Source organism: Haplochromis burtoni, unplaced genomic scaffold (genome assembly GCF_018398535.1).
Source record: "Haplochromis burtoni strain Fernald_Lab_line unplaced genomic scaffold, NCSU_Asbu1 Contig_124, whole genome shotgun sequence".
Lineage (NCBI taxonomy): Eukaryota > Metazoa > Chordata > Actinopteri > Cichliformes > Cichlidae > Haplochromis > Haplochromis burtoni.
Genome location: NW_024582485.1, coordinates 675 through 21,552, shown reverse-complemented (window position 1 = coordinate 21,552; position 20,878 = coordinate 675). Strand labels below are relative to the sequence as shown.

At 39.0% G+C, this 20,878-nt stretch overlaps 2 protein-coding genes across 2 annotated transcripts; both read right to left on the bottom strand.

Annotated features, from left to right (window-relative positions):
- Positions 1-4,262: 4,262 nt before the first annotated feature.
- Positions 4,263-13,448, bottom strand: herpud2 (HERPUD family member 2). The gene is made up of 9 exons (XM_005929433.2): positions 13,330-13,448; positions 11,961-12,331; positions 10,264-10,341; positions 8,387-8,488; positions 7,905-8,068; positions 7,021-7,146; positions 6,519-6,848; positions 6,217-6,322; positions 4,263-5,119 (listed from the first exon to the last, which is right to left on the bottom strand). The coding sequence occupies exons 2-9, from the start codon at positions 12,105-12,107 to the stop codon at positions 4,934-4,936; spliced, it is 1,239 nt and encodes a 412-aa protein (XP_005929495.1). The 5' UTR covers positions 12,108-12,331; positions 13,330-13,448; the 3' UTR covers positions 4,263-4,933.
- Positions 13,449-13,712: 264 nt separating this feature from the next.
- Positions 13,713-17,800, bottom strand: pkdc (protein kinase-like domain containing). Its single transcript, XM_005929432.3, has 3 exons — positions 17,613-17,800; positions 17,144-17,528; positions 13,713-15,888 (listed from the first exon to the last, which is right to left on the bottom strand). Exons 2-3 carry the CDS (start codon positions 17,512-17,514, stop codon positions 15,297-15,299), a joined length of 963 nt encoding a protein of 320 aa, XP_005929494.1. The 5' UTR covers positions 17,515-17,528; positions 17,613-17,800; the 3' UTR covers positions 13,713-15,296.
- Positions 17,801-20,878: the final 3,078 nt, after the last annotated feature.

Genomic DNA, 20,878 nt, shown 5'->3' with positions numbered 1-20,878 from the left:
AACTTCCCATTGCCCGCTCCTCCTGAACAGAAGTTCTGAACAACAGGTGGGCGGGGCTTCTGTTCTCACATTCAGATCTGTGTACCCAAGATGACCATATAAGAGATCCCTGGTCTCCTTTACAAAACCAATAGTAGAAAAAACTTTACTTATTACTCCACTAAACTCATTACTTAACATAATCATGTTTTCTTTGAACATCAACCCCTGCAACAGAAAAATATTTAAAAAAAAGTTTCTGTCATATATGGTCAATCTATTGTAAAGTTGCCGAATTGTAATAATGACTTTGTCCTGTGCTCTTGGTTGGGTCTGTCTTGAAAAAGGTTTTAATCTCAGGCAGACTTCTATTTGGTTAAATTAAAGGAAAATTGAATTATACTCAGTATGGGACACTCCTTGTTCAGTACAGTGAAACTCAGAGTAAATATCAAATTTGAGCAGTAAGCATATGCAAAAACAAAGGGATTTTTTCCTGATGTAGATGCACTTATGTTGGGAACCAATTGAATCACAAGATAATCACGTAAATCACAACATATCCTGTATGCACAGTGCTTCTGACAGTCGACAGCAGCACAATTACACTGGCCAAAAGACACAAACAGAAGTTTTACTTGCATTAATGGACACACCCAAAGAAATCCACTTAACATGTAATATAATTACAATGAAACCCATATATGCTAGCCTACCACACATATACTGTATATTAGTATCGACAGATATGCTTTACATGAAATGTAGAAAAAAAAACTATTTTAGTGGTCTTACAAGCACAGCAGGCAACATTAGCTAAAGGCAGGGCGGCATCAAGAAGCGTCTGACCATAAACTAGCAAAACGTTCATAAATAATGACTGTATAATTTTTTATTTATATATTTATTTTGTATAACGATGACTGTTATGGCATAAGTATTGGTGTAATATTGATTGGCTCTAAATATAAAGTTACCTCTGGCAACTGCCTTAGGCTAAAGTCTGAAGTTTCAAATGTAATATATACTCACCAGATGCTTTATTAGGTACGATTGCTGTTACAGGGTTGGAACTCCTTTTTCCTTTAGAGTTGCCTTAATGTCTTTGTGGGAAGATTCAACATGCTGCCTAAAAAATTCATGAGAGATTCTTTTGATAGATATTGACATGATAACATCAAACAGTTACTACACTTCCATGATGTGAATCTCCCTTTCCACCACATCTCAAAGGTGCTCTATTGGACTGAGATCTGGAGACTATGGAGGCCATTTGAGTAGAGTGACCTTACTGTCATGTTCATGATGATCTGAGCCTTGTGACATTATCCTGTTAGAAGCATCCACCAGAGGTCTAGAGGAACACTGCCATAAAAGGATGAACGTCATCAGCAACAACACTCAGATGCTGTGGTGTAAATCGTGCTCATTGGTTCTGAGAAACCCAAAATACCCCATACACCATGACACCATCATAAGGTAGGTTGGATCCATGCTTTCATGTTGTTTATGTCAAATTCTGACCTTACTATCCAAATTGAATAAGAGAAATTGAGACTCAGACTATTTCCGATGTGATAAAATACTGTAAAATGCACCCACAGTTCCTCTTAAAAACTAGCTTAAGATATTTAGTTTATGAAGTAAAGCCAAAAAATCTTACTGTTGTTGGGCTGTTTGCTGTGAAACTGACAGAAACACTATATGAAGTTAAAACTATAAATATGACAAAACTAGATCAGTTTTGTTTTATTATATATTGTTTATCCACCTTCCATAACTGGAAAGCATTTTGAGTCAAGCTTTGCTGTTTTTTGGATGTGTTTGCAACAGCCTACAAAAACGTGTGACTTAACTTGAGGATAAATTTACAGAGCATTCACAGAATTCACAAGTCCAGACGCTTTTCTTTGCAAGCTCCTTTGACTACGATGACCTGGATGACTGAGAACCTTCACAGAGACATATATGGATACATCCAAAGTAACACCTGGCCTAAACACACTGTACCACGTTTACAGCATGTGCTCAGTCAAGGCACTTTTACTGAAAGCACTGCATCCCCATATCATCCTCACAGGTGTCACACTCCATCTCTCCTCTCCATCTCCTCCCTGTTCACCTAATGAACTCAGTCTATCTCTTCTCCCCCCGCTGTGGCAGGTGTCCAGCCCAACTGCTGCCTCTCCGAAGACAACGAGGCCTGATAGCAGGGAAACAGGAGTGAGCCGGCTGCATAACAAGGACTTATTATGATGATGAAATGTCCTACAAGGCCCCAAACACCCTCTTAAAGAAATCTCTCCCACTGATAAGGGGAGTCTCAGCCTCACCCCGGAGCTGTGTGGAGGTAGAGGAGAAAGTGTGTGTGTGGTGGTGCGTCCTAACCTGATTGGATCGGCGGCTCAGAGGGGGCGCACGTTACAAAATCAAATGGCCGTCAAGCCGCTGTCATGCATAATTAATTGGACCTTCCACTCCCAACTACACAAAAATCCATGGTCATTCGATTAGGGGGTTTTGGAGGACTCTCTGAAGTGCATCGCTGTCTGAGCTGCTTCCCAGCTCACCTCTCTATCAGTGAGGATTGTGTCAGCCTGCACATGTTCAGCCAGGTAAATTTTAAACTTTCAAGCCCCTAATTCAGTGTTAGGCTGTTTGTTGTAAGGGCAAGCTTATTACACAGCTCGGCAATCGAAACATTTGCTGATAGTCATTAAAATTTGTAGATGCAGAAAGCCTGCAGTTCTCAGCAGGTAAAGTTGGGGAAAAAGCCACGCTCTGTGCTGAAGGCTCAGTTTGTAGCGCAAGCAGTCAGAAGCAAGCTAACCCTGTATTCAAATCTTCCATTTTCTTTTTACTTTTAGTATATAGTCTTCTGAAGCTGCCTTTGCCTACTGTAGGGGTTTTATTTTATTTATTGTTTGTTTCTGTACAGTTATGGTTCTGGGTCAGAAAAAAGCATGCAGTAAAATGTGACCAGATGGAGCATTCCCCTGTATGAAACATTACAATTTCAGGTTCACTGGAAGCAAACAGGAAGCACTGTTAACAGGACAAATGTACTCTATAAATGTATCATTATGATTAACTTGCTGAATCAGGATTGGACTGCCAAACTGTGAGATTATTGGTGCCGCCATTAATGACCATTGGCATCTGTATGAAAAGAGAGCGTTCTCAAAGGCAGAGACCACCACTGTGGACCCAGACTGTGAATGCAACAGTATATCAGCTGATCTACTGTCATATCCATCATCACACAGGCTTTGTATTAGAAAGGTTAAAGACCCGCTAATATTTTCATTCTCACATGCACTCCTGTTGGGATAACATTTAGGAAAGTTCAGGCAGCAAAATATGCGTGAAAAAGATTCAAGTGTTTGTACTTGTTTACATTTCCCACTTCAAGCAGAGATAGGGAGCCCAATATATTTCATTTTCAGCACAATCAGTGGAAGCTTTGAGATATCTACTGACCTTTTAAGTTGGAGAGGTTTGTAATGGCCAGGCATCTTAATTTTCCTCTCTGTCTTGTACTGTCTTTACCTCGTGTTTTAATCTGACCCCCTTTTCTAGTTTTGACCATTTGCTTTTTGCTGTGAAGAATTTTGCACAACAGTTCAGAAACAGAAATCACACACTGATTAAGTGCGGGAACAAAATTTGTGTAAGATGGGACATAATAGATAAGCAAACAGAAGAAAAATCAGAACTGACTTCCTGCAGACATCGAATTTAGGACGCCATCTTTAAAAGACATCTCAAATCTTAAAATGCATCTGGAGAACAAAGTGATGAGAAGAGCTACAATCAAGGATGCATCCTCTGTGGAAGTGTGGAAAAGAGATGAGATGCACAGCTGTAAAGGCCAGCACAAAACCCTTCAACTTTTTTATCTGTATATTCTTTAATATTAAGCTACACTGTAAATTTAATTAAAAATAGATTTAAATATATAAGCACATCTGACATCTGAGGTCATATGATACATTGGTATACTTATATTTTACTGAAATCACTTTAAAATGACGGCCTCAAAGCACAAGGGCGTCTTATTTTGTTGCCTCCTTATGTCTTTTCCTCAACTCCTGCTGCTTCCATATCTCTGATGGATGGAATAAGAGTGAGGAAAGAAGGAAAGGAAGAAAGGAACTGCAAAAGTATAATCTGGGAAACGAGAAGAGGAGGATACAATATCTGCGTGTGAATGCCGCCCCCTGCTGGACATCAGTGGAACTACATCAACTGCGCACTAGAGAAAGTACACCACAGCAGGCAAATTAACTGCAGCAAGATTTTTATTCAAAAAAAGCATATATTCAGGAATTAAAGATGCATATACTTACATGTGTAAATAGATATTTAAAATACACAAAGTGGGAAAACAATGTGCTTCAGTAGCTGCAATGTCTATATGCACACTGTGCGCATACATGAAAATGTCTTTGAGGATGTGTTTTCCATGGTTTGTTAAGGAAACGTTTCCCTATTATTTTAGAGAAATTCCTTACTTTGTTTTTCTTTTTATTTCTGGGTCACATCCATTATTAAAAAAAAATAATGAAATAAAATATTCACAAGCATAACCATATCACAGCTCAAAATGGAAGACAACTCCCTTTAGCGTCTCTCGTCATCGCCAAGTCTTAATGAATTCACAAGCGATGAAACAAAAACAAAAACTTTCACTGCTGAAGCTTTTACTCCATTAACACAGCACAGACATGACTTTACCAAAGGTTCCATTACTGCAGCAACACACTGCAACTGCTCTTACACTTCATTCATTGGTTGAGGACAGGAGGCTAGGCGGGCACTTCGGTCAAGGAGTATTTGACCACATGGGATTGTGTGAAGATGCGTTTGGGTTATTTATGGCCAGTAAAGGTTTGGTGGGGGTGGGGGTCCTGTAGCAGGAAGAGGAAGTATTTTTAGAAGCAAGGGGGTCTACCTAGTTGTCTGGGTGGGGTCGTCCCTCGGGGATCAGTGAGGTGAAGAAGGTGCTGATGAAGGACCACGCGACTGTAATGAAACTCGGCTCGGCAGCAGCAGCCGCCACCCGGCCCTGATCCTCCGCTCTTCCACCTCCATCCTCGCCACTGTCATCGTCCTCCATTCCTTCGTCCATCAGTCGTTCCTTTGCCACAAACAAACAGAGACAAAAAAGATTAAAGATGTTCTCTTTCAGACATATTCTGGACTGACTGCTTTAAACTCCACCTTAAAATGACAATAAGACCATTTATATTTTGGAAGCGCTTCCTGGGAGTTGGCAGGATATTATGTTGCATAATGCGCTGCAAGTTTATGTTTACTTGACACATCATCATGTACACAAATGAAACACTAAAAACCAAACTCAAACGAGTGAAGCTTAGAGATGAAGTCAGTGTTAAGAAACAGAGAATAAAAGCACTCTGAAATGCCAAGTTCCTTAAACCATTTTCCCTTTGCAAACAACCCTACAGCAGAAACCTTCCTGCTTTCATTTCTGTTTTTATCAGCACATCTCTCTGCTGTACTCTCATGTTAAGACTCAGAAAAGACCTGAAATTCTTTGAAAAGATATGAGTGAATAAGAAGTTGCCTATTAAAAACAACTGTCTTTATTTTTTCCAACAAAAAAATAGGCCTTGTTAGAATAAACAACTCTCTTGAACTCTCGGTTTTATATTAGAGATTAAACTGCTACATGCTTAAACAAAAGACATTCATTTGGCCAAACTCCAAGATATTTATAATATCTAGTGACATCTACAGTCTTGTTTTGAGTTGTCACATTATCAGCAATCTGAAATTCTTTTTTTAACAAAGGATTTTTCTGTTTACAGGTAAAGGATCATCCTAGGACTGCTGTTGATCAGCTGTAAAAGCTATAATCTATTCTATAATTTAATACCAAAAATTATGATTTTCACATTGTATGTATCCACTTCAGACATCAAGGTAGCAAAGAAATGCACAGATATCAGCAGGCCAAGACAAGAAACTCAAAGTACAGTGCAAAGTATTCTGCAGTCTCTGCACATATTTCAAGTGGGGCAAGTGCTGATTTTTGGCACATCATCATTGACTTCCAAAGATGGGAAACAGTCCAGAGTGTACTTGGTGTGATGCAGCCAAACTTCATCAGGTCGTCTGTCAGTCTGAGAAATTTTAATTGATATTTGTCTTTGAAAACAACAAGCTAGAAAAGTAAGGCAGAAAAACAGTGACAGACAGTGCCCAGCTCACCATTTCCTGCATGTCCTGGTGTCTCTCTGCTTCCTCCTGTGGAACTCTTCCTCCTCCTCTGAGGTTTTGCTGCTCTGGCCTGAAGGGAAACCAGCCAGCCTGGTGCCTGAACCATAGACACACACTTGACTTTAAAGTTGTTTTTAACAGATATATCTAAAATGACTGAAATGATTGGTGAAAATAAAGTTGCAGTAAAAACACATTCAGTACACTGTCATGAACACAGATGTGAAAATGTCAAAATTAAAAGTACAAATTATACGTTTTTTGTTTTTACAACTTCTGCAGAATTAACTCACAAGTAGACGAGCAACATGGCTCCGACCACCATGACGAAGCGGCTAAAAGAAGAGTAGAAGTAGACGATGCTGAGCAGGACGCCCACGCGAGACAATGTGTAAAGCCAGTCCAGCCAATCGCGGTTCATCTCGTCGTCATTTAGGACGGCTCCGCCCTGAGCGTTCATCTGGATGGGGTTGGGCGGCTGGTTCTCTGGCAAGGCGTTGGGGGCCGCGTTAGGTCCCAGTGGTGGCTGCACAGCATTGGGTTGGGCAGGCTGATGGGGTGAGGGGGTGGGGGAGGAGGGAGGGGAGGTGCTGGGAGGCTGCGAGGCAGCTACTGCTGCTTGACTGAGAAAATGGAGATAAAAAGAAGGAGAATAGGGAGAGAGAATGGAAACAAAATAGACAAACAAACAAATCAGCACGCGAAGTAATCATAGTAAATAAATGTAGTCTAACAAATATGTCACTGGGCAAACTGTCACTGGCATTATGATAGCAGGACAGTTTTTGCACTTACTATTGCATGTAGTAGTGACGAGCGTACATCTGTTGCCACCACAGCATCTGCATTGGCATGTACATGGGGTGGGGGGGCATGTTGGCAGGTAGGCCCCCATGAAAGGGAACCTGAGCAGCATCGGGCCTGTGGAGGGAGGGGGCGTCATATTTGTTATCAAAGGCATTAACACAAAGCTGCAGAACTGATACACATTCATAAACTGATGTTCCATCTTCAGGGTCGTCCCATTAGATTCTCAGAACCACAGACCTGCTTTCAACCTGATGTCAAACAAAATATCTCACTAAACCTTAGTGAGTACTTATGTCATTAGCACCTGGCTGGCAATCTATTGCAAGACCTATTTATACAGTGGTGATTCCCTTGATTTAAATCTTATTATTTTATTTTATATTTTAGCACACATTTATATTCTCTATAATTTAAAGAGGCATAAATTAGTTTGGGGGTAAATGCTCAGATGTGACTCTGTCAGAACTTTTTCCCATTAATATATAATAACAGATAGCAGACATTATAGCTCTTTGCTCTGTAAACCTGTTAAATTGTCTTTTATTGTTTATTAAACAAACAAAAAACAATTCAAAAAATCAAAAAATAATTATCGTCTTTCAGGAACCATCTGAATTTTCTCTCTAGCCCAAAATTGTTGAGGAGTTACGGTAATGTGAAGTGCATGTGGTAAAATTTAGGCAAAGCTGATTTTTCTGTGTGTGTTCAGACAGCAGTACCTTGTGAATGCTTTGTGCTACCCTGATACACGGCACTTAAAAAGTGCTTGTAAAATTGCCCCTCTCCTGTATAGTGATACCATAAAAACCCACAAACGCTCATTTAGAGCTAAAAAAGCCTAGTCTCGTGTCTTGGTGTTGTTTGCTTACCACTGAGGGATACCAGTGGTACTCTGAGGATACTGGGCGAAGCCGCCGCGGTACCTCAGCCCATCAAAACTCGCTGGATCAGAAGAGGAGGAGGATGAAGAGGCTGACTGACTTTCCTGATTTGGTGTGGTGGCAGGAGATATGGAGCCAGCACTCTCTGAACTCTGTGTGAACACCAATAACAAACCAATAATTAAATCAAGCACACACAGAAAAGATCAAGTTTGCCCTGAGAGAAGATGAGAGGAGCATGGAGGCTGCAGCCTAATCAAACAGCTTTCATAGTTTTTACAGGAAATCACAGAAACACATCCAGTTAAAGTTGATTGCAACTTAATCAGAATAAGTCTCTAACTGTTTTAATTATGACAGGTCAGTTTAATAAAATGTTTTTAAAAACATTTGCTTACCAGAGCTTTTATAACTGTAAAAATACATTAAAAGCACGAATAAATTGTGTTAGTAAGTGTTGATCTACTCACGCTGGAATCAGAAGCAGTCGTGCTGGAGGGACTCCGAGGCATAGGTGAGCCGGGGGGACTGTGAGAGGTACATACGAGATGCATCATGTGGTATTCATCGTGCTGTGGGTCGACAAGGCCAGGGAGCGATCCAGATGTGTGGGAGGAAGAAAAAGGTGGTGGTGGAGAAGGCACCAGCAGATCACAGAGACAAAGCAAGAAAGAGAGAGAAAGAAAGGATTAGAGTGGAAATGGCCAGAATTTAGACAATGCTCATCGTTTGTTGGTGACACACATCACATCGGCTATTGTTTCCCAGACTGCCTGTTTCACTTCCCCCACAGATGGAAATGTCTACGAGCAACAGCTAAACTACTACTGAGGATGTGAACAACTGACTACACATGCCTCCTGCACGGCCATCAGTCCCTCACACAATTTGTAGCTACTTAAATACCAACAGTTACAAAATTGCTTACACATAATTTCCCTATGGATTAATAAAGTATCTTGTTCTGACTTAATGCGCTACAACTACTCTACTGTAATTGTGTGAGACAGCTCACTCACAAACATCACTAATAAATTAGTTTCAGTGTTTTGTTTTCTAAAGCAAAGTACTTCTAGAAGCAAGGCAGACAGCCAAACACCTCAGGGGTTGTATTTGGCAATTATATCAAAGAATCATCTAAACCACCTTTGTTTCAACACATTTAAATTCATGAATCTTTGAGAGCCGTGTTGGCTTCTTAAATTTCCCTGAAGAAGGAAAACAAAGATTAGTTTATCTCAGTTTTCATCTTTTGTTTCACATTTGGTTCAAACAAAGGCTACAAGTGGGACTGCAACAATACTAGAACACAATTCTTTCAATGCTTAAGTAACATTATTTTGAAGATTTAGACTGATATAAATATATATAAAACTGTATCAGCTAAATTGTATTAATATTTAAAAATATAAAAGTTTTTTTTTTCCTTCCTTCTTATTTGCAGGCCAGTAAAACTCAGAGGCCACTGATCTGCGTCTGCTATGTTGGACACTGAATTATAATAAACATTAATTATTAACATCTACACTATCAGGACATCTGTTTTCTGCAACAGGAAACATTTCTTTGAATCTGAGGTCAAGCCTGAGCTCTGAGAATGTTGATATGCTCGTTTTTCTTCATTGCCGACACCACATAGTCCTTTAAAGGCTTAAAGACACACACCTGCTCACTCACTAGCACAAAAACAAACAAAACCAAATCTACCTCTTTCTTTTTTGCTTACAGTTTCATAAAAAAAGTCTTACAAGAAGACAAAGCAAAGCCTATTTTATTTTATGAACTGGCTCCGTTGCATGTATAACTTCTTTTGCTTGAGATTATTGTACTTGTGATTAGTTATCTTTGAATTTAAGAAAATGTTTTGGTTTTTTAGGCAGATGTTTTATGTACGTTGTAGGTGATTTAAGATTTTTATTGTTCATTAATAAGACAAACATATTTCTTACCCGGTTACTCAATGGATTAATAGAATAGTCAAATACTAAAGTAACTGACAGCTGTGGCACTAATTACAAGCCAGTGCGCTCAACAAGAGTAAAGACACATCACGGTTTTGAACTTTGGAACAACTTTTGAAAATTTAAATTCAAACTCTGAACACACACGAGGTCAGACAAGAAAGGTAAGTTATTTCATGAAAGGCAATGCAGTGAACTTTATTTTATGCTTTGTTTTGTTAATGTTTATACTGTAAAACAAGGTGTGCTGTGTGCTACCTGGCTTGAAATTTAAAGAAATCTATATGATCCCTTATAGGATAAATCCAGATCCAATATTTTCTCACCAAGGAATTCCCAGGAACTTAACATCCCCTCCCAAAAACTCATCGATACGTGGCTCTCACCTTTCTAAGCACATCTCTGAGCTGCAGGTGGTCTTGGAGGAGCATTCCTGAGTACACCAGCCGTTGGTCTTTGGACAGCTGAAACACAAACATCACACAATGAGACAAAGAAGTGATATACACACACACACACACACACACACACACACAGTGAGGGTAATTTTTTTTTTCTTTCTTTCTTTCTTTTTTTTTAAATTATGCTTTTAAATATTCTGAAAATGACAGGCATTCAGGTCACTGTCTGACACAATCACACCAGTCTCCTCTATATAGTGTAACCTGATGCAGGATGATAAAACTGCTGGGCTTCTTCTTGAGACACCAAGCAGAGCTTGAACTGAGCGTCTGAGCAAACACAGCCCTCACAGTAAACTTAAACCCAAACATCCACAAACATGTTTTTATGGAAACACTGCCAGCTACTACTCTGTCACAACCAGCTCCCTTTAACCTTCATAGCTAACTCGGTGCAGCAACATCAACATGTTTTTGTTTCCAGTTGAGAAAAGCCTTTTGGTAGCTGATAGCAAAGTATGAGACATCAAACCTGTCATGTTTGTAAAGTGATTAGGTGCCTTGGGGTTAAATGAGAGTACTGGGCTGGATTAGATTTCAAAGCCTACTGAAAGCCTGTGATGTGTACAATCAAATATTCAGTTCTTCACAAGGCTTTCGCTTCTCCTTATCCGTTTTATGAGAGCAACTTGACCGAGAAGGAATACAGACAATTCATTTTCACTGAAGAATCAAAGCAAAGTTGTCTTTGAATCACTGTGTTTCCACTTTTTCAGGAACATCACATCAGTGGTCAAATGATAATGTCTGCATGGGAGTAGTATTACATACTGGTGCATTAGGATCATCTGTAATACTAGAGAAGTACTCCAGTCTTAAAGTGGGGCACACCTCTGGGTGAAACACGAGTCTACAAATATAACCCCATTTTAGCACAGTGCTTGCTGCTGTGCTCTTTAGCCTGCTGAAATATGAAGACCTCCAAGAAAACTTCATCCTGTCTTTAATTTTAAATCCATGTATTCTTTTAATAAACTGACCCCCCCCCCACACACACACACACAAAAACTCACCCCACAGAAAATCTGATTATTCTGTATCAAACATAATATGAGGTTGGGCTCAGCAATCACTTGGATTCAATGAAGATGTCTGTCAACAATTAATGAATTAAATAAAATAATCTCAAAAACAAATACTTTGCTCTTTGTACTAATTTTTTCTATACATCTCTTATTTTTGTTGTATTTATATATCAAGCACATCCGTTTCCTTTACAAAGCGCATTTTTGTTTCTTCCTAAAAGTGAAACTTAATGGTGCTGTAGTTCAGCTTTGAACAACAGAACAGAAACAATCTTTGGTCACTAAGGTCTATCTAGAGGAAGTTAAAGTTGGACCAAGATTTGAACCACTGGACCCGTGGAAAGACTCTATTATGCATTTTGCAAGCTGCTAGGGACCAGCAGCCCAGGCCTTTCTTCCTATTGGACAACATGGTGTACATCATCTCATTTACATCTATTTTTTTTTTTACTTTTATCTGTAAACTGATGATAAATGCCTTTAATAAATGTCAAGCAGCCTACTGAAAAAATGAATTACTGTTTCAAATTATATATGATTATTAATCAAAAATAATCATGATTCTGGTTTCTTTCAGATGGACAAAAAGCTACTCACCGGCTTGCTGGGGTACACACTGGAGATGTGACTTTTCAGCTTCTCCACAGTCCAGTTAAGGAAACAGTTAATGGTCTGGTCTTCATACTTCTGGTTGGGGGCCTTAATGACCAAGGTCACAGGACTATCAACTGCCCCAGAGTCCATGGCTCATATTACTAGAAAGTGGGCTCTGGGGAACCTTCACTGACACAACTCAGGACTGTCCTGAGGAGTAAGCTACCTCAAATTCTCTCCATTCTGGTACTTGTATAACACCAAAAACAGTCAATGCTGCAGGTGAGGGGCTGGTGGGTCCCCTTTTACAATATCTGCTTCATCTCTAGATCTTTTATGAGTTGGAATTCTTCTGGTAGCAGGTTGTTGGATTTCTGTTTTTAAAAAAGAGAGAGTAGCATTTATAGATTACACATTATCCTAAAACATTTTGTTTTGATTTATACAAAGTATTTTTCTAATATCTATAATTTTATTTTTTGAAATGTAAATTTTAAGCACACATGCAACATGGAAATCTGTGTGGTCATCCTTCAGGTAAACTTCAAAGAAGTATTAAAGGGATAACTACTGCAGCTGTCCCTGTCTGTGACAGAGTTAAATCCCTCCCCAAGTGTGCCAAAAAAACTCTTAAAATATAGGATAAATAAACGAACTTACAGGCTATAAATGATTAATAAAGATAAACTCCAGCTCAACCATTCAGGGTTACAAGGCTGGAGCTGGTGTAGACCCTTGGCAGGTCACCAGTCTATAATTGTTCATCTGTCCTACCTGTCTGACACTCTGCCCCAAACTTCCTGCAACTGAGGAAACTGATCAACAAAAAGCTCACTTTTGCATACTGTAATAAGCAATGCACCAGCTCACTGCAACAACAATTCACAGCTGGCTCACAATGAAAAGCAATGTATCTACAAAATGTAGCACACGCAAGCGAAAATAACCGCAGGTGAGGCGGAGGGGTCGGGAGTTTCGGTTAAACTTCCTGATACCTGCCATGTTGGCCCATCTTTACAGTAAACAATTAAAGCAACTTTAACTATAAATCACACCGAGTCGGGTTAAACCTGACGGTTTAGCGTTAGGTGAGCTATTAACGCTGCTTATCTGTACAATCCTCAGGCGAACACACTAACACACATAGCAAACTAGCCTCACTGGGCCGGTCACTCCAATCAACTTGGCTTTTATTTTGACCCTTGGTTATGAAGCCAGGGTAACGCCGTTAGCTTCTTGGCTAATGCTAGCGTCGCTGTGGTTTGGTAATAATTCGGTGGGACTAGCTAGCCTCTGCCAAGGTGACAGCACATTTAAAGGTCTAACGATAATAAATGAGAACACGTTGCATCAGAGGGCTTTCTGTTTGTACCTGTTTACTCTCCAGTCAGTCAGTCAGCGTCGACTCCCCGTCCCAGCTCGGCTCGCCTGCCTTGTTGTTGTAATGTCGGGTGTGAGAGCGGAAACACGTCATTCTCTTTGCAACAGCTGATCAAAAAAACAAAGAAAAAAACAAACAAAACCAAAACCTTGCACCGCAGTAATAAATACGCATTAAAGTTAGTATAGTTTCGTGTTTTTGATTTCACTTTGAAATTTAGAATTGAAAATCTACAGTTCTAGTTTAGTATAGTGGTTTCAATCTATTAGTTTATAGTCTTGTGATATAAAGGTGTTTTAGAAGTTGACCATATACATTGTAATTTCAAAGCAGACAACAGTAACACGCAGACTCAATAAATATAAGAACCAATATTTCGTTCCTGGTCATTTTATTAGGTATGCCTTTTCAATAAGTCATTAATGCAAGTATATAATGACAATGATTCAATACATTTAGGCATATAGACGTGGTCAAGACGAACTCAAGTTTAAACCTAACGTCAAAATGGACAAGCAAGTTGATTTAACTGACTTTGATGATTGCATGGTTGTTGGTGCTGATCTGGATTTTCTACACAACCAAAAAATGAGAAAACAGCCATTCAGCAGCAGTTCCCTGGGCCAATTTTTAAAAAGCCCCGTTGATGCCAGACCGCACCAGATGCCACTCTTGTCAACTTAGAACTGGACACTGAGGATAAAATCTGCACCAATCACCAAAACTGGACATATATTGTTTGGTCTGATGAGTGTCAGGAAAAATACTACATAATCATCCAGCAAAGAATGACTCACGCAGGGTTGGAGCTTTATTTTTTTTTCTTCAGCAATGTCATTTAATTCCCCAAACATAAATACAAATAATGACTTCATGCCCCCAGTCAGCAGGTTTTGGCTTTATATATAGCCATGTTATTTCAAAGTGGAGTGCAATAAACTCTAAAAAGAGCCTAGTTTAAATTATTTATATCTATAGAAAATGTAGATGGCAGCATATTTGCGTGTGCATACAATTCACAACACTGGTGCTGCACTTCGCTGATGATATGATGCAATATCGTAATTTATTTATCACATTTGGTACTCAGTCTGGTAAATTTTAAGCAAATTTAGGTCCTCTGTGACATGATGTTCTTACACAGTATAGTTTTGTATTGCTTTACCATTTGGTTACTAAAAGTGGAAAAACATGTAATACAATTAATCTTTAAGAAAACTATTTTTGAGACTTACATTTCATTATTCATCATTGACATTTTAGATACATTTTTTTTAAAGTGTATTTGTTTTATTTGTAAGATTTTCAATTTTTCCACGCCTACTTCAAATGAACCTCTTAAACAAAGGACTGATCGTTGGAATGGCACTCCACCACCAGAGGGCAGTGTAAGTTGCCTAACAGGCAAAGCACATTTGGAGAAAATGTTATGCTTTTGTCCAACCACACAGCCAGACTTTAAGTCTCAGCGCTAAAGTATTTAGCACCTCCTCAAGTGCCGCAAAAGTTTTTCCTTTCTCAAAATATTCGCACAGATTGTAGAAGTTATTACTTTAGGATTGTTTATACCCCACATTCTACAATAATAATGCTATTAGTTGCCTTTATTTTTTATCTGTGTTTCATAAATATTGCACATGCGGAATAATTTCCACTGAATACATCTTTGCATGTACTAGAATAAAATCCAGAAATGTTTTCAGCCATATTTCTTGCTTTTTGTAATGTGTGGTATTGATTTTAAAGTGCTGATATTAATTCACATCTGGGCACCGAATTTGCAGTAGGCCATATGGAAAAGTAAAACTGCCTTAGCAGTTCAACAACTCTTATTTTCCCACAAATGACGTGATAAGCATGCTTCATTAAATGACACAGGAATGGATATGGGTGTGTACAGATTTCCTGGGTGCTTTGTGTGTTTATCCCAGGAAGACTTGCTGCATGGAAACTACTGATTACTGTTTCAGCTTGCGCAGAACCTCCTTTGTCAGCTGTTTACTGTATCGGTTGATCTTCCAGTGTCCCGGCCTCCATCCCAGCAGAAAACGATGAAAGTCTGTCCAAGCAAATGCAAACATTTCCCTCCACTCTTTCTCAAGGGCATGAAACTCTACGTCTTTTTTTAACGATAGCTTTAGTTCTGAAAAATAGTAGTCCAGTAGTCCTGGTACCCTCTTTTCACACTCCCTCTCCTCCATACAGCTTCCTAGAAAATATACAACATCTTTCATCCCGCAGCCCCCGCCCACATACTGAAAGTCCACAGCTGCCACATCCTTCTCACTCTGGGAAAAACAGAAATTAGCTAATTTGGCATCTCCATGAACGATGGTCTTGAAGCGGCACTCACTGAGTATCCTGTCAATGTCGCCTGCTGCTGCTTTGAGCTCAGCATCATCCATGGCTTCCAACTCGTCTGGCCGGGTTTCCAGGTGCCAGTAGGTACCGACAGGCCACAGACCCTCTGGTGCCACACCCAAGAAGAGAGCGTGAAAGTGAGCAAGCCAGCTCAGGCAAGCCTTTATCTCCCTGTCTGTAACGCTCGTCCTAAAAAGAATAAAATATATTTTTTTAACCACCATAAATTATGTTTGTTTCACTATTTGGCATGTCTTTATCATGGCTTTAAGGATATACCTATCCAGGCTAATAAAGGCTCTGATCTGAACTACTCCCTTTCAGAACTACTTTGAAAGTGCTCAGACACATCAAACGACCCCCAGAAGAGCTTCTGCCTATTTCAGCAGTTAATTTGGAAATGAGGCACCTGAAACTGAACAGTGTTTAAGTTACATTAAACAGAAATAAAATTAAAAATAACTAAACATCAAAAAAAGTGCCTTCAGACCTAAAATTACAAATGAATATTACAATAATGCCCTTAGAAAGTTAAATTATCTCCTCCCTCACCTAAAACACAATTTATGAACATTTTTGATGTCTACAAGAGAATCCAGTGTTTACTGCATTAATGCCAAGCTATAGTTTATATGCAGGCCTCCTGTTTTACTGCACGCTCTCACGGCAGTGGCAGAAAAATGGAAAAACATAATGCAAGTACAAAACACTTCATTACAGTTCTTAAGTAGAATTTTCAGGTATCTGTACTACACTTGAGTATTTATTTTTCTAATGAAGTTTAACCTTTACTCTCTACATTTCAGCACAACAGTATGTCCTTTTTTGCTCCTTACACTTTCAAAACAGGTTCATTACTTTAGGTTTGTAGGGACTTATTATTTCCTGTCACTGTTTTCCTTCGCAACAGTAACCGATTGTGGAAAGAAACAGTAACACATAAAATACAATCCTATTGGTGTAGCCATCACCAGTGCTCACAGGAGGAGATAAAAAAAAAAGGGCAAACAAATATGTAGATATAATCTGGCCCAATAATCAGGGGTTAAAGTTTGCATAAAAATACTAGACAGTATAGTGCAGATTGGGAAGGTTAGTTTGTCTGGTTAGTTTGCAGTACTGTTTAGTCTACAGTAATGTACTGGATTGGTGCAGGGTAGCTGTGGTTTTCATGGTCAGAATCAGACTTCAGTGCCAATTTAAGCTGATGATTCACTCACCAAATTCCACGTTTATACTAGCTTTATGCTGTCTATGGGTGGGAAATCAGCCATGACTGCTTAGGTATACAAACCATATACTTTATAAACATACACAAATATACACAAGTCGCGGAGGAGGGGTGGGGGTTAGTATATCTGAATAACATGAACACTTCATAGACTTTTATGGATTTTATGCAACATGCTTTTTGAAGCTTTTTTCAGAGTTTCTAAGCTTATACCTCCTCTGATCGTAACCGGCCACGTCCAGATCCTCCAGCACGATCAGCATCTCATCGCCATAGGAACAGGCAGCTAGGCAGGCAGGGATGCGACAGCTCTGATTGGTGGAATAGTTTTGGTACCAATGTGTCTCCACCTGGTAGGATTTCACTTTACGTGTGTGGGATCGATCTGTGTTCCAACCCCCGGGGTGCTCTGCTTCCTCTGGAAACTTAACGTGTTTTACAACCACGGAGGGCCGGTTACAGCCCTCCAGGTGCAGCCGGACTATCTCCCCATAACCACTCCACAGGGTCTGGATCTTAGCACCGACTCGCAGAGATGAAGCATCACATGCCTGCAGGATGAGGTCCTGGTACTCCTGTTTCATTTCCACAGCTACGGCTGAATGAAAGAGGAGAGTTAGCAACATTTAAAAAGCGTCCTTGTATGCGCTGCTGGAGGTCTCTGTTGAAGTGTCGCACTCACCTGATTCTTAAAAGTTTTTGCAGCAGAACACCAAAGGTTTCGTTTCACCCACACGATTCACTGAATACTGAATAAGTATAATATCGATTTTCTCGCAAATGTGTCAGGACACCGACACGGTTTAAATCATCCTACGGTTCAGGAAGTATTCGGCATTTAAGGAAACCCGTGCGAAAAGTGTGCAACACTGCCACCTACTGGACTGGAGTGCGCACAAAGAATCCAATAAAAAAATGTCATCGCTCATGGACAATGAAATTGGATGCAATCTTAGCAACCCAGAGAAGCCATTATACGTCTGTGATTGCATAAAGTAGTTCTTATTATAGGTTTGTGAGCAGTCCAGATTTCAAGCACTCTAATGTAACATCAAATATTATTTTTTTGATTATATAAACAAAATAAATAAACTTTATAACAGCACAATGTCATCTCTTTTCTCTCAGCAATGTGTGAGTGTATTCTTAATGAAATTTAATAAAGAGTAAGATTAGCAACACAATAATCAATACAATTTAATTTAAATAATATTAAATGCTTGCTGTATACAGCAGGTAAAAAAAACGTATTGAAAACATTAGTAACTGTCTAAGTAAATATATTTCTAAAGGTGTTTTTGACATGAAATTCTCACCAGATGTCAGTAACAACTGATCCACACATGCAAAGAAATCAAACCACAGATGTCTATAAATTAAATTATGTGTAATAATGTGAAATGACACATGGAAAAAGTTTTGAAGACGCTGAAATGTTTCAACAACTGTGAAATTTATTTAATATTTTGTACAGAAGCCATTGTTGATGATCACAGCTTTAAGATGCCTCCTGTTTGACGAAACTAGTCGCATGCCTTGCCCAGTCGTGATTTTGGCCCATCCTTCCACACAAACAGTCTTTAAATCCTGAAGGTTCAGTGGGCCCCTTACAAGAACTCTTAGCTTTAGTTCTTTCCATAGATTTTTAATTGGATTCAGGCAAGGTGATTGTCTGGGCCATGCTAGCAGCTTGATTTTCTTTTCTCTGAACACAACTGAGACTTTCCTTGTCTGTGTGTCCGGAATCATTGTCGATTACCCTCATTTTATCTCCATAATCTTTAAATGGCGGCAGATTTTTTTTTTTTTTATTTTTTTAAAGTCAAGAATGTCTCACTACTACTACCTCCAAACTTCAATAGTGTTTCTGGGGTCATATACAGTGCCTCTTGACCACCAAACATGGTGTATATTATGGGACCCAAAGAGTTCAGTTTTGGTCTCATCTGATCAGGGTATATTTCACAGGTTTTTCTAAATGTTGTCCAGGAACCTTTAAATATGCTTCAACATGCTGCTTTTCAGCAATGGAGTCTTGTGTGGTGATTATACAGAAGGGCCATGGTGGTTGAGAGCAGAAATTCTTCTGTAACCAATGTGATCAGTATTTTTGCAGCAATATTGTTGCACAGGTCTTGTGAGAACTCATTGATTTTACCCATAATAAGATGTCTCTCGTGTGACACCTTGGTAATGAGACACCTTTTTATAGGTCATCAGCTGGGACTGAACCAGCTGATTTCAGATTTCAGCTGGTGTCATGACTTTCCCTGCCTTTTTGCACCTCTCTTTCTCCACGTGTTCAATACTTTTTATCCCCTGGGTTATTTCTCATTATTACACATAACACAATGTATGGACATCTATTGTGTGATATTTTTTTCCTTTGTGCATTGCATAGATTGTTACCAACATCTGGTGAGGATTTCATGTCAAAAGCACATTTAGAAATACATTTATATAAATTTAACTTAGAAATTTATGACATGTTCAATAAATACCATACCATACCACCTTTATTTATAAAGCACTTTAACATAAAACCAGAGTTCACAAAGTGCTGTACATGCTAATAGCATAAGTAAAGAAAATTAAAATGAGATAAGATAAAATAAATAACTAAAAAACTAAATATAAATATTTTACCCGCTGCAAAACAATTGATCCACCCACTTTGAATTGATAAAATAGAGTACTCAGACAAAATAAGAAGAAAAGATGCATAAAAAAGAGCAGAAATGTTTTCAGGATCAATGGCTGGGCATCTGGATTGTTTCAGTAGGCCAGAGCAAAATAACTGTTCTTCCTAAACAGGGCAAGGACCTTAAAAGTGACCTAGTTTTGAGACAGCTTGAGTAATTTTGAGACTGGTAAACATTTTCCAAACATTTTGGCCTGTAATGTTTCAAAGTCATTTAGATTCATAATTTATTACCCATTTTACTGTATGTAAATGCTCTGTGGTTCTAGATAATGGCCAAAAAGCATGCATGCTGAGATCTGTGCAGGGGGAATTATTTGTCTAGATATTTTCATCACAAACTGGAGATGTTGTTGCTTTGCAGCCAGTTTTTAACAGCAGGAACTATTTTAGAGAGGATCAAAAAGACCTGCAACCAAAGAAGAATTTTGTCTTTAGCCCATGTCCACACAGTCAAAGATGCATCACAGCTTCACTTTTGGCTTTGTCGGCTTCATTTTATGAGAGAGAAAACAAATATGCTCAAATTCTAAGTTTTCAAAATTTATAATCAAACAGTTAGAATTTCAAATCAGTTTTACATGGCATCATTGAGACAAAGGCTCCCACACCGAGGCAGTAAACACTTTTATTGTGTGTGGTAAAAACAGAATGTTAACATGATTGGTCAGAAGTTGGAGGAAATTTTTAGGTCCGACATCCGGCTCACGTTTCATCTCCTGCACCTTTTGGACATCTCCCTGATAAAGAGATGACACTTCTCACATCACCATGGCAACCATCCAATGTTGCTTTCTGGCCTGTAGAGTTAGAGAAAGGGGAGGAATTGGGGAGAGAGAAAACTTTCAAACACCAGAATTTATAGACATGTTTTGGTCTAGTAGAGTCAGCCTTTAAGTTTTGTACCTTGTGGTGCCAACACTAGTCCAGGCAGACTATCCCCATCAAATTCCTCAGTGAAGGGGCTTTGCCCTGTTCGTATCTGTTAGTGTTTGAGTGTAACAGTCTAAATCTAAAACTATTCTACAATACACATCTAAATGCAAATGTTGAGGTTATTGTGTAATATCGAATAATGGGGGTACATAAGTATGAGTATATGAGCCTTAAAGATAAAAAAATAAATTGTAACAGCTTCACAAACTAAACAATTCTTATTTTTAGAATACAATAATCCTTTCAGTCGGTTAGTATTCTGAAAGCAACTAAAATTCTAAAGGTCTCTTTGTAAATGAAGAATTTCTTTT

What these genes read in the sequence shown, in the direction of transcription:
- pkdc (XM_005929432.3), bottom strand. Translation starts at nt 17,514, where the DNA reads ATGAAACAGGAGTACCAGGACCTCATCCTGCAGGCATGTGATGCTTCA. An exon ending in GCCGGTTACGATCAGAGGAG is followed by an intron (nt 15,889 to 17,143) that starts GTATAAGCTTAG and finishes TATTCTTTTTAG; the next exon opens with GACGAGCGTTACAGACAGGG.
- herpud2 (XM_005929433.2), bottom strand. Translation starts at nt 12,107, where the DNA reads ATGGACTCTGGGGCAGTTGATAGTCCTGTGACCTTGGTCATTAAGGCC. An exon ending in ACCACTGGTATCCCTCAGTG is followed by an intron (nt 7,147 to 7,904) that starts GTAAGCAAACAA and finishes CTCCCTCCACAG; the next exon opens with GCCCGATGCTGCTCAGGTTC. An exon ending in CGTCACTACTACATGCAATA is followed by an intron (nt 6,849 to 7,020) that starts GTAAGTGCAAAA and finishes CCATTTTCTCAG; the next exon opens with TCAAGCAGCAGTAGCTGCCT.